Genomic DNA, 13,028 nt, shown 5'->3' on the forward strand with positions numbered 1-13,028 from the left:
TGCAGTATGATAAGAATCATTTCGTTTATACGTAACATTCATTTGGCAGATGCTTTTGTGTAAAAAGATTTATATATTTCACATACACAGATGCTGGAGGAGATTTGGAGTTCAGTGACTTGCTCAAGAACACTTAGACATGTGGAGAGGGGGAGTCAGGAATCCAACTACCAACCCTACTATTAATGGGCAACCCCCTCTGATACCTAATACAGCCAATCCGTGACTTGTAGCATGTCAGAACAGGACGGCAACAACGATCAGTTCTATTAATTTTACATTAATGTCAGAGAGAAAAAAGCTGCAAACTCTCATGTTTCATGTTTATTTGATATGTAAAATCTCTTATTTCTTATTTTATTTGCTCTTGTCCATAAAAAGGTATGTATAATTAAAAATACAATATGTACAGGTCATCAAAAGTGTAGCTTTACTCTAAACTGACATCTTTACCATTTGGTAGAGATGGACATTTACCATAAATGAACATCAGGTCAGTTGAAAAAACAATAATAAAGAAAGTTTTAAAAACATCAATTGCATTTTTTCTGGATGGAATCATGGAAGGGTTCAATTTTACATAATTTACAGTGAGAGGTTTACTTAAAATATTTAGCATATTGTAATGATTTTTTATAAGTTAAAGCATTAGTTCACAATCCTTTCTCATACATGCGCGCGCACACACACACACACACACACACACACACACACTCTCCACCTAGGATACTGGCACACATAGCATAGTAATTCCTGACAGGTGAAATCTTTACGTCTAAATGTCTGGGTGCTTTTTAAAAACACTTGATGCCCTGCTGGCTCTGGCTTTGTCCTCCAGTTTACTTATTCATGGAAGCTCAACATAATAATTACAGCTTTGCATGTAATCAGAATATCACAACAATGTGCGTGGCCTAGTTAGCCTGATGAAGAGAGGGTGGGTGAAAGAAGTCACCCTAATCCTCAAACTGCTGTCTGCGCCTCTTAGCGTTAGACCCACTCTCACCCTACTTCTCCATAACCAGGAGTCATGATCTCCAAGCCCTCGACGTGCGGCCTCGTCCTCGGGGCCATTTTGGACCAGTAACCATGGAGATGTGGGTCATGAAGTGATGGCAGAGAGAGGAGACTTGTGGCTGGTGGTGGAGTCAGAGCACTGCAGGCTGCTGGAGAAGGCAGCAGCAGCAGAGGACCATAAACTCTCGTTATATCTGGGTCACTGGGATGCTCCAGCTGCAACGAGCTGACAAGACGCTATTATGCAAGAAGAGGGACGAGGGAAGTTGTGGGCACAGGGGCTTATAGTTAAGGGGGACGTCTGTTTACTGAGCAGGGCATATGTCAGGAGGGTGCATGATGATGAGACCAGCTGAGCTCTGCTTTGTCAGCTCAGCTGCCCAAAACATGCTTTTGTTTTGGTACTACAATGTATTAATGTTGTAGGCTATATTATTGTATATTGTTGTGGATACATACAATTACAAAAAAAGGACAGTTTTATTGGACTTGTAGATGGCACTTACTGTATTTAAAAATGAAAGAGTGGCCAAAATATTTTGCCAGTACAAAGTAAATACTAAAACTATATAAACTGAACGTCTGTAAAAACAAATGCAGGCCATTTTTGTAGCATATCTCTAAACATGTTGTTTACCTCAGTAGAATCAGTTGATCCAATTAAATCTACAGGACGTTTTAAAGCTCTATTAAATCTCAGGTGTTGATTTTAGTTTTTAAAAGATCAACTTTTTTGCATTGTAACGCCGATATAAAACAAGTTGTTGGCCATGTTGTTGTGTCTCTCCCATTGTCCATGGCCCCCCACTCCATGACCCCCCCGAGCCGTTGGATTTCGGACTTGTGATTGGTGGAGACGGGGTGGCTTTGTCGTCATAGCCCCAGTGCCCATTCATCAGTGGACTTGGGCGTTGTACTCCGCATCTCATTTGCGGCGGGGCCAATTTCTCCATTTACAAACTCTGCTCGAGAAAAAATTGAAAGAATTCGCGTTTCTTCTGCATCTTCGCCACATTTTTTTTTGCAAGTTCTCACACGTCCCTTTGCGGTCACTTCGGTTTCGGGCTGATTCCTCGGCTTCGCTTGCAGAAGGAGGTGTCGGCGTTTGACTTGAAATTTTGGGAGGAAGCTTGCGGTCTTTGTTCATTCATTTGATCGGTTGGGTTCCTTTGTTGGACCGAAAGCATGGGAGCACAAATCTCCAAAACCGCTGGAAAAGAGGAGGCTGCGGTGGAAAAGCCAGCAGAAGGTGCGGCCGTTGCAGCCAAGACAAACGGACAGGTAAATTGTGTTTGAATTATTAAAATCTTAATTGCTCACGCGGAAAATTTCTCCCAATTTAGCAATGTGTTGCGTCAATGGCGTGCTCCATGTTCCCTGTAGCGCATCCCCATGCTCACCGGCGTTCAGGGAAAGTGGCCACATGTATCCATTTTCACCGGCGAGTGCTTTGTTACTATATTATCTCTTCTGCAACGCTACATTATTTCAAACTCCTTTATTACACAATTGAAATACTTTTAATTCTATTTTTTAAAAAAAATATCTTTTCAACATTTAGGAGATTCAGCTGCATATGTAATCTGCTGAATGTTTATGACGGGATGACTGAAATAGCATTTTAAATTTATGATAAACCCTTCACAGCCGCTCTGGGGCTTCAGCTCTCTAACCATTGCGGCTGTTTTTTTTTTTTTTTTAATTCACTTGCTTGAAATGTGTGCAGCGGGGGTTTGTGGCCGCTCTCGCTGTGGCATGGCCATTTTAAAAAAAACGATACCACGCCTTTGTTGCCAGGTTCAAGAAAGAAGCCACGTTTTTGTACACACGCAACCCACAAAGGCAATCGGTTATAAAAAGCGCAGAGAATGGAATGAGAGAAGTATTTTCGACTTTAAATAAAACACATTGGTTGACTACATGGGGCATGAAAAGAAGGGGGAAAAAATCCCAAAATTCCTATGTTGTTTCCACCGTCTCCACATTGAACGCCACCTGCTGGTTCCCGGCGGTACTGCGGTCTAACCGAATAGCCTACTGCTGAGAGCCACAGATCTGTCGTCACTCTCCTGGTAACAGATGTTGCTGCAGTTTTAGGGCTATTTTCCTATTGGTTACCACTAGATGGTGAATTTGATTTAATATGTCCACGCCAGATTTTGCAGGTGGTATTCTTGCATTCACACGTCCATATATATACAGGCTGGTGTTGGGCCTCAAATGCAAGGTTACAAGCAACGAACAGAGTGTAACTCCTTTTTACTTAAATGGCATGGTAATGTGCTTGTTTGGGAATGAAATTTGTTTTGTTTCCTCCCAGGAGAATGGCCATGCCAAGACCAATGGGGATGCCTCTCCAGCTGCAGAAGAGGCCAACAAGGCTGATGTTCAGGCCAACGGCAGCACTCCTACTGAGGAGGCGCCAAAAGAAGAAGGAGAGAAAGTAGAGGGTGCTGAGGCCAATGGAGAGAAGGAGCCTGCAGCCACAAACGGAGAAGCGTCTGCCAAGCCGGAGGAAGGCACTCCATCCACCAGTGAGGATGGAAAGCAGAAGAAAAAGCGCTTCTCCTTCAAGAAACCCTCCTTCAAGCTCAGCGGCTTCTCTTTCAAGAAGACCAAGAAGGAATCTGAGGAGGCAGCAGAGGAAGGAGCAGCGGCAGCTGCTGCAGCAGAACCAGCTGAAGGAGAGAAGGCGGCAGCAGAGGAGGGAGCTACTGAAGAGACCAAGCCAGCTGAGGAGGAAGCCAAGGAGGCAACCAAGGAGCCTACAGCTGAGGAGCCAAAGGCTGAGGAAGAAGTGAAGGCAGAGGAAGCAGCAGCAGCAGCAGCAGGAGGAGGAGAGGAGGAGAAACCGGCTGAAGCTTCACCCACTGAACCAGAAACGGCAGCCAGTCCAGAGGCCACGGCCGCCGCTGCTGAGTAATCCTGCTGAACAAGACACCGGAATGAAGGAGACGATGGAGCCCGTCTGAAGGAATGCGAGGACTTGTCTAAAACCAGGGATTTTTTTTGTTTATTTTTTTTGTTGGTGTTTGTTTACTATTCTGCAACCATCTCATCCATAATGACTGCAATGTCCGTGGCAGTGGTGGACAGGAGGTGTGCTGGCGAGTGTGCTGCTTCCTCACTGCTCATTGGTGCTTGCATTTGTGACGTGGGTGAGTGTGAAAGTGCGAATGTGAGTGTGAATGTTTTTCTACATGAAACCATGACTGTGTTGACACGTTGCTGAATTTGACATATTTAATCGAAGTATTTGGTGCTGGGCAATTGGATGTAGCAGCTAAAGCTGTGTCTGCAAGATTTGACACATTGTGATATTTAAAGGGAAGGTCCTAAACCAAGTCTTAAATGTTGTCTTTGCAGTGCACAGTTGTTTACAACTCTTTAAGCTCAATGCTCCTGTGGACACAACCATTCCTTGAATGAACTAGATTTAGTTAACTGTCAAAACAATAGATGCTCATCACTTTCCATTAGATTCCACCATTTCAAAACTCTGTAGTAATGCACGTTGTATAGACTTTGATATTACTGGTTTTATGACTGAGATGTACCTAAATGACTGAAGTTTTTAACAGATTACCCATTGTAAATGAAGTTTTCTTGTTTTTCACCATTTGTAAGATTGAATAAAATTGGGAGATGTTTTAAGCAAATTTTGAATCAAGCTGTGATGACTACAACACCACTGAAAATCTACTCCAGGAAGCACACAAGTGACAGGGTTAGGGGTGCAATCTTTGTGTATCTTTTTGTATGGAATGAAGCTTCACCTTATTCAGTATTGAATGTGGTATTTAGGTGCTCAGTTTGTTTTCTGTGAGCACTGAAGAATAAAAGGAATGAAGTGTGAATTAGCACTCTGAGCTCATTTATTTATAGTGTTTAGCAAATAGCAAACATTCCTCACATTAATTTCTGTAGCTTGGGTAGGTGTGAGGCTTCAAGCTGTTGTTTTGTGGCTAAGATCAGCCACTAGACGAATACACACACCAAAGGATTCTTTGCATTACAGCACCCTCATGTGGTGCAGTAGAGGAAAAGAAAATTGGATGTGTAAAGGAGCAGTGTTGAAAACCTTTAATGAGTTGCCTCAAAACTTTTAAAATGAAGATGCTATGATCTCCCACACTATAAATATAATTAGTAGAAACTTGGTGTGAAAGCCTTTAGCAGGCTGTGTAATTATTTAGACTGCATTAGCTAAATGGTGAAAATGCAAAGGAGAAAGAACAAAGGAAAAAGGCGTATGCAGTGCAAGAGTGATTACATTTTCACAAAAAAAAAACCCTTCAATTACATCTTAAACGATCAGATTTGAGCAGCGGTAGCAAAATAACGTGAATTACCTATTTCAGGCCTTTAGCACATCCTAAAATGTACATGATTATGGGTAGCACATTTTTTCTCTAAACCAGCCTAATTTGCAGTGAAACAAAGTGAGATGTACTTGCCTTCCTACAGTATTTTTAGGAAATGACTTGGTGAGCAACCACAGCATAATTATGTGATGGGAATCAGGGTTAGTTGTGTCTGATTCAATCACAGAGCTGCTGGTTTTGCACCATAAATGACAGTGTTTGAAACAAACATTTTTTATGCTGTCTAGAGTTTTAGTATCTACAGCGAACAGCTGCAGCACCCACCTAACTAAGGCCTGTGCTCACCACCAACATGTTGGGATTCCTTCTACAAAACCCCAAAATCCATAAAAACACCAGCATCTTTTTAAGAGTAGCAGAGATTGCAGCAGACTTGGGTGTTTTTAGCTGCCCACAGCCGTGCCCCTGCTCATTTCAACCCATCTATTTCCTTTGTACCCAGTTTAACCCTGTGTACTGCAGCTTTGGCCACCGCAAGAAGGGTGTGTTTTACACATAATATTTCTATTTCTGCTTCATGGTCTGCACATCCATCTTGGTCAGGTTGTTGAGGGATTTGCTTCCCATTCTGGCCCCCAGTGTGGCTCAAATGCAGCTCACAGTCATGACGTATCCCATCATTCCACACACTAATTCAGTCCTCCTCAGGGTGTCTTCATGCCAGTTCCTTTCTCAGTTCCATTGTTTACTTCTTTTTGGATAGATGGATAGACAAGATCACAGATGCATAGAAATAAATAAAGACAAGTGGTTCTTCTGAAAAACTAAAATTTGTCAAGGTGAAATATTCCTAAAAGTGCAGCACATAATTTTGGAGTGTGGCTTGTGGAGTTGACCAGAAGCAGCTCTCCGTCTGTGTTCCTGTCTGTCCCACCTCATGCACAAACCACAGACCTTGCCCAAATGGCAGTCCCCTCAGATGGCAATCCCCAATGGTTTCCTTAAACCAGCTTCCTCTCTGTTCTGTCCCTTGGGCCCCTCACCTAACCACCATCTCTCTCTCTCCCAGGGAAGATCAAACAGCTACTGCCCCACCAGAAGACCATCCCTGTCCCTCATCCCACACGCTACAACTATTTTCAGGACGCCCATATTCAGACTTGCATGGTGGAGTAGCTTTTGTAAACTTTGGCTGCCAAGCAGACGACCAGTAGCCCTCATGTGGGGAAAAGATTCATATTTTATGATCCTTGTCCATCTGAGCTTCTATACAGGGACTAGTGCTGTAAAATGTCTAAATACATTTACTCCGGTACTTTAATTAAATGTGCATTTCCAACAGCAATTGTTTTGCCCCAGGGCCCTCTAACAGGTACCACAGTGTGCTACTCTATACTTTTGCTCCACAACATTTCTGGGAGAATGTACTTATTACTCCATGACAAGTATTTGTCACTAGTTATTTTGCAGAACTTCTAAAACATGATGCCTTGATGTCATAGAAAAAATGCATGCAGAGCAATAAAATGCTTTAAAATGCAATAACATAATGATTTATAATGATATAAGGCCTCTCACCCAAAATCAGCAAGGATTACGCCCCCAACCCCCCCCCCCCCGCCTTTTTTTTTTTTTTTTTTACTTCAGTAAAAAGAAACTGAATTCTTCTACCACTGACATGGACTCATAACAATGTGTTAAATAGTATAACATCAAAGTGTTATATTATTATATGATATTATTCTTATCAGCTTACTAAAGGGGAATACTATGGTCTATCCATGTGTGTCTGAGGGTAATGTGCCAGCATCCCTTTGTAATCTATGATTATCTTATTTATTTACCTTTTATATTTTTGCAGCAACAAAGTGTTTTTGCAGAATGGAGTAATTACATTTTTGTATCCCTGTAATTGTAATTGGTCTATAGCAAAACAAATTAATTGTTAATGTTCAAATGTCATTTGGTTTTCATTTAAAAAGTGCTCCTGACACAAAACATTTGTTAAGACATCTTTTATTTTGGTCATTATGCTTTACATGACATAATGCATGTTCAGGGATATAACAATGTTGCTGGTAAACAGTTGGTGTTTGTATGACAGTATTCTGGTGACTTATTTCATTATAACGGTCAATTTGACCATTACCATTTCACAATATTCAAGTCACATACAAGGACAACAGTTACAACATGTTGCACAGAAAGTATTTGTGTACTTTTAATAAGATTATTGGTCACCCAAACAAAAACAAGGTTGTACAAAAACAAACAAACAAAAAAACAAACAGAAAAAAAAAAAAACAGACAACACTAAATTAAGAGTCACCAGTTGAAGTCAGTATAAAAGGAACAGAGTGGAAAAGAAAAAGTCAGGACACAACACAGTTATAACACCTCAATTTCACATGCTGTCTCCATTACAAAAGCTCACTGATAACTTTGTGGATTGCTTCCCCCATCCCTGATCACCTGTTTTCATAAATTAGTTTTCCTTCTTCTAAGCACCTATTTCTTGTAGTTTTCAAGTCGAGATGCTACTATTCCTCAAAGAAGGGTGAACTGCCTGTCTGTTTGGCTGAGGAAAAATGAACAGGGAGTTTACTTTAGTTTGAGAAATAGATTGCAAATTTAGTTGGTTGGCTTTTGGGAACTACTGTATCAACGTATCACGTTGAAGCAATGAGGAACCCAGAGAAAGAGCAGTGGACATTCTCGGCAGCAAAGACACCATTGGCCTCATCATCGGGGATCTGGACGTAGACTGTGTCCTGCTCGTCGAGCAAGAGGACAGCGCTGCCGGACATCTGGTCCAGGAAGCCCTTGTTGTACTCATCATAAGTGAACATAACAGGCTGGCCGTTCTTGTATAGAGCAACCAGGGCATGAGCTCCATTAACATGGATGCTGTAGGCAAAATAGTAAACTCCGGGAATCTGGCAAGTGAAAATGCCGGTCTCAGGATCATAGTGATTCTCAGCATTGTACACTATCTGGTCAAACTTAATGGGGCTGCCGGCAGCAGGGTAGGGGGTGGCCAGAGATGCAGTGAAAGCCGACATGGGGGACTTGACCATAACCTCACCAATTCCCTTGCCCTTCTCAAACACAACCTCACCAGGAGGACCTGGGGGACCAGGAGGGCCAGCTGGGCCAGTCTCTCCATCAGCACCAGGCTCACCAGGTGCCCCAGGGGGTCCCTGAGGTCCGGGAATACCCTTAGCAGCCAAACCAGCAGGGCCAGGAGCACCAGGGAGACCTGGGTGTCCCTTAAGGCCAGGAGCACCAGCAGGACCTTGAGCCCCAGAGGGTCCTCTTGGACCTGGAGCACCATCAGCACCAGAGGAACCGGGTTCACCTGCACGGCCAGGAAGACCTTTGGGTCCAGCAGGGCCTGGAATACCTGGGGCACCTGGGGTACCTGGGGCACCTACATCACCTTTGTCACCTGTGGGTCCAGTGGCTCCTCTGGATCCAGGAGGACCAGCTGCGCCTGGGTAACCTTGCTTACCTGGGAAACCCTGAGGACCCTGATCTCCCTTGTTTCCCTTAGGTCCCTGAGCTCCAGTTGGACCTGTGTCACCTTTAGGACCACCAGCACCAGGTTCACCTGGGAAACCTCTTGCACCCTGAGGTCCAGCAGGACCAGTGGAGCCAGTTGCACCAGTAGCACCAGTATATCCTGTTGGACCTTGCTCACCCTTAGCACCTGGGGCACCTGTGGCACCTGTAGCTCCTCTCTCTCCCTTCTCTCCATTTGCACCTGGCTTTCCATATCCAGGGACTCCAGGGGCACCAGTGGCCCCAGCAGGTCCCTGGTGGCCTTTAGGGCCGACTGGGCCAGGCAGGCCTGGGGCACCATTCTCACCTGGTTTACCTGGAACACCTACACCTGGGGCACCAGTGTGTCCCTTAGGTCCCTGTGGTCCCATTGGACCAGGGGCACCATCCCTGCCTGGGCTACCTGACTTTCCTGGCTCTCCGGGTGCACCTGATTTTCCTGGTTTTCCAACTCCAGGTGTACCTGGTTCTCCTGGTGGGCCCGTAGGTCCTTCAGGTCCTGTCTCACCCTGAGGTCCAGGACCTCCCACCCCTCTATCACCCTTAGGACCTGGCAGTCCAGGTACACCTGGGTGTCCTTTCAGACCAGGCTCTCCTCTTGGTCCCATTGCTCCAGGAAGACCTGAGGGTCCAGGCTTGCCAGTTGCAGAGAGGCCAGCAGGTCCAGGGCTTCCAGGAGATCCTGGGGCACCCCTAGGTCCCTGAGGGCCAGGGGCTCCAGTGTCTCCTTTCTCACCATCTTCTCCAGGGCTGCCAGGTTTGCCAGGTCCACCTGGGGAGCCAGGCTTGCCAGCAATGGAGCGGCCAGGAGCTCCAGGAGGTCCAGGAGGTCCTTGGGGTCCAGGCTCACCTTCAGCACTTTCACCAGCGGGGCCAGGAGGGCCAGCAGGTCCCTCAGGGCCTGGCTCACCTGGAGGACCAGGCTCACCTGCCACTGACACCACTGTGAAGAGTTAAAGATTGAGCATCATCAGTCCTACCAAACACAAACAAACAAACAACAACAACAAAACCCCACAAAAATAACAGGTAAAAATTGACACAAAGTTGTGTTGCATATCATTGCCATTATAAGTTTCACTGTAATGTGTGTGATGCTGTGCTGAAATTAAAACAACTAAGAGTTACAACTAGGATCAGCTGTACTGTACTTTTCAAAACCTGTTGGTTAGTTTGTTATTACATTATGATGGAAATGTGAACATACAGCCTGAGCATAATTTTCACACTGATATCTCAGAATACTGGCTCTAGTATCTCTTGTACCTCTAACTATATTCAATTCAAGTGACAAAAAGCACAAGGCTCTCAGGCCTGAGTTCATGTGAGTAGCAGCGAGTTCTGGCTGTATCTTACTGGTTGTTCAATAATCAAAGATAAGAGATGCTCTAATGAACAATAATCTCATTTAGTGCTCTGGTATGTTGTGACATAAAGTCAAAAATGTCGGTTCCAATACAAAATAATTTACTGACTGGTCGTAATTCAAAGATATTTGACTCCTGGTTAGAGGTGGGTGAACCAATTTTGTGCTTTTGAGGTATGACTACATGCAGCTGATTCAAAGGAGCAATTTTTATGAAAAGTCTTCTAATCTTGAACATGTAAATCCTTCATAAGAAATGTATAAATTTGCCTCTGCATTTTTAAAGAAATAAATTTACATTAAATATTATTATTAATATTATTCCTGGCATTTATTTAATTACTATATAGGAAACCTATGAATAAAATTAAAATGTTTTTCCATCAAAGACCTTTAAGAGAGCTTGTGTCGTGAAACAGTAAGTCTAAATAAGTCTTTTTCTTTTTTTTTAAAAAAATTTGTTGCCTTAATGTGGTCACATGTGTTTGAGTGTAAAAGGCTCACTCCTTGGCTAACTGGAGCCGAGTTTGGATAAAGCCAAACAGATGTTTCTACTTCTGTGTTGAGCAGGCACACCCAAACAAACCACGCTGCTGGGTGACTGGACTGTAATTGTCAGTGTCAAACTAAAAATAATTCACTAACAGCTACTTTCCTAAATAAAAATAGCAGTATGTTGTTTCACACAAAAGCAACATTTCTTTTTTTTATAATCCATTTCAGCCCACACTCAAGACCACACTGTAATTAACATTTTTTAAAAGTAATAAATCAATTTTTGCAGGACTGAATGTATTAAATATGCATATTTTTCTTGTTTTGCATACAGAAGCTTTTAAAAAAAGTGAATTTATATTAGAAGAAAACTGTCGAGCATTGGTTTCTGAAAGCAAGCAAACCGGCAAGATTTACGACTAAAGTGACTGAAATGGGAAAAAATATAAATGCCAGATTTAGTAAAAACAATGCATAGAATACAAGAGTAGTCTGATAATATTATACTCCTTAAAATATTCTGTTTCAGTTGTCTAAACCAGCAGCACTTTACGAACAGTAAGAAACAAATACTGAATATTCTGTCTTTTAAAAAGACATTTGCAAAAAGTATGTAAACAGTGTCCACTGTGTTAACCCACATGATAACAAAATGAAAAATGTCTAAAAACCATTTCATTAAAAATGTTGCTGCTGTGATTGCCTCTGCTGAATAAGAGGACAAATAAAAACCTCAGTCAGAAGTACAACAGTAGTTAAAGAAATCCTGATATTAGATGTGTTTTTCAAATCCTAGGACTTCCAGCAGAAGAAAACTGCAAAGCTCTGCACTGAGTAAATAAGTGCTTTTATTCAAACCCCAGATCGAAATGGACTGTGTGATTGGATAAGCATGCACACTATTGCAGCCAATCAAAGCATGAGATGGTTTCAGAGCAAGGTGGAGTTGGGTTTTCAAAGTAAAGTGCAGCTGTCTGTGGCTAGCATCTGTCTGGCTACTTATGCTGCCCATATTGGCCACAACAAAGATGCATATTCCCTCGCTGAAGTTTCAATGGTAAGGCAAGATTGTCACGAAATGTTGCTCAAGAAAAAATAAGGTTTTAGGGAGAGAAGGTCTGAGTTTTAGAAGTTTTGTTTGTAAAGACGAATTTAACTTAAAAAGTAGAAATGTGAGTGTTGTCAAAAATGGACTGTATAGAGGGCAGGTGGTTGCGTTTTCATACCGTGGCTCTTCACAGAGTAGGGCTGGTACTGAGGGGCGGCCTTCATCACCTTCTTTACCACATACCGCTCCCCATGGGCCGCTGTCAAGGTCACCATGAGGAGGAGGATGCTGGCTACTCGTATGTCCATCTTGCAAGGTCAAACCTGCAGGGGAAACAAAGAGGCAGTCAGCACAACCGAGCTCAAGGTTCAATTTATCAGTGTTTAGTTTTCTCTCATTTTTGAGTTACTTTCCAAAGCTTGAAACCTTCTCAGCTAAGTGTACAAGTTATACATTTTCACAGTAACAGAAAGATAGAATAACTTAGTTTTTGATTCAGTCAGAGCATCCTGGATCCCTAAGGACTCTCTGAATATCACCCAGGTAGCTCTAAGTGAGCCAAAATCTGCCTTTCTTCCCTAGCCTGCCACAGGAACCACTGTTGGCCTAGACAAAGCCAAGATGTTGACTACAGTCCTCCAGAGATAGAGCTGTTTAGAGAGGAAGAGAAAACACACATACCGGCATCCAAAGGGGGGAAAAACAATCTCCTCAGCACCAGTGAGCTCCTGGTGCTGCTGTATATCCTTAGGGTAGGAGCACAACTGAGGATATGCTGCCTTCCAGTACAATGATGTGGGTATTTATACCATATCTACCCCTCGCATCATTAAAAAAAAAGAAGAAAAAAAAAGGAGCCCCCACCACGCAAGTACCTCCCTCCTCAGTGCTAGGCTGTAATTAGCAGACAGATCTGCCCAAAGCGGGCATGACACATCAGGGTGCCTCCATGTCTTGAATATCCAGACACATGATTATCACTTATTTCAGTCTTCTTCTGAACTAGAAAATGATCATGTTCGAAGCAAAAAAATAAATAAATGAATAAATACACAAACAAGAGGAATAAACCCATGGCACCTTTTCATTTATAGCCTTGTTACGCTTATATTCACAGTTTTTCTGTAACATTTAAACTTTTTGTGCTCAGGACATGTTTATATTCATGGATGTTTATAAGACCCCCTGAATAAATATGGAAATGTCAGAAAATAGT

At 42.9% G+C, this 13,028-nt stretch overlaps 2 protein-coding genes across 2 annotated transcripts; one reads left to right on the forward strand and one right to left on the reverse strand.

Moving 5' to 3' along the window:
* The first annotated feature begins 1,947 nt into the window (after window positions 1–1,947).
* marcksb (myristoylated alanine-rich protein kinase C substrate b) lies at window positions 1,948–4,665 on the forward strand. Its single transcript, XM_041060842.1, has 2 exons — window positions 1,948–2,298; window positions 3,338–4,665. The coding sequence occupies exons 1-2, from the start codon at window positions 2,203–2,205 to the stop codon at window positions 3,938–3,940; spliced, it is 699 nt and encodes a 232-aa protein (XP_040916776.1). The 5' UTR covers window positions 1,948–2,202; the 3' UTR covers window positions 3,941–4,665.
* Window positions 4,666–7,342: 2,677 nt separating this feature from the next.
* col10a1a (collagen, type X, alpha 1a) lies at window positions 7,343–12,587 on the reverse strand. Its single transcript, XM_041061154.1, has 3 exons — window positions 12,494–12,587; window positions 11,991–12,135; window positions 7,343–9,846 (listed from the first exon to the last, which is right to left on the reverse strand). Exons 2-3 carry the CDS (start codon window positions 12,118–12,120, stop codon window positions 8,012–8,014), a joined length of 1,965 nt encoding a protein of 654 aa, XP_040917088.1. The 5' UTR covers window positions 12,121–12,135; window positions 12,494–12,587; the 3' UTR covers window positions 7,343–8,011.
* Window positions 12,588–13,028: the final 441 nt, after the last annotated feature.

The sequence above is a fragment of the Toxotes jaculatrix genome, chromosome 17 (genome assembly GCF_017976425.1).
Source record: "Toxotes jaculatrix isolate fToxJac2 chromosome 17, fToxJac2.pri, whole genome shotgun sequence".
In the NCBI taxonomy this organism is placed as follows: domain Eukaryota; kingdom Metazoa; phylum Chordata; class Actinopteri; family Toxotidae; genus Toxotes; species Toxotes jaculatrix.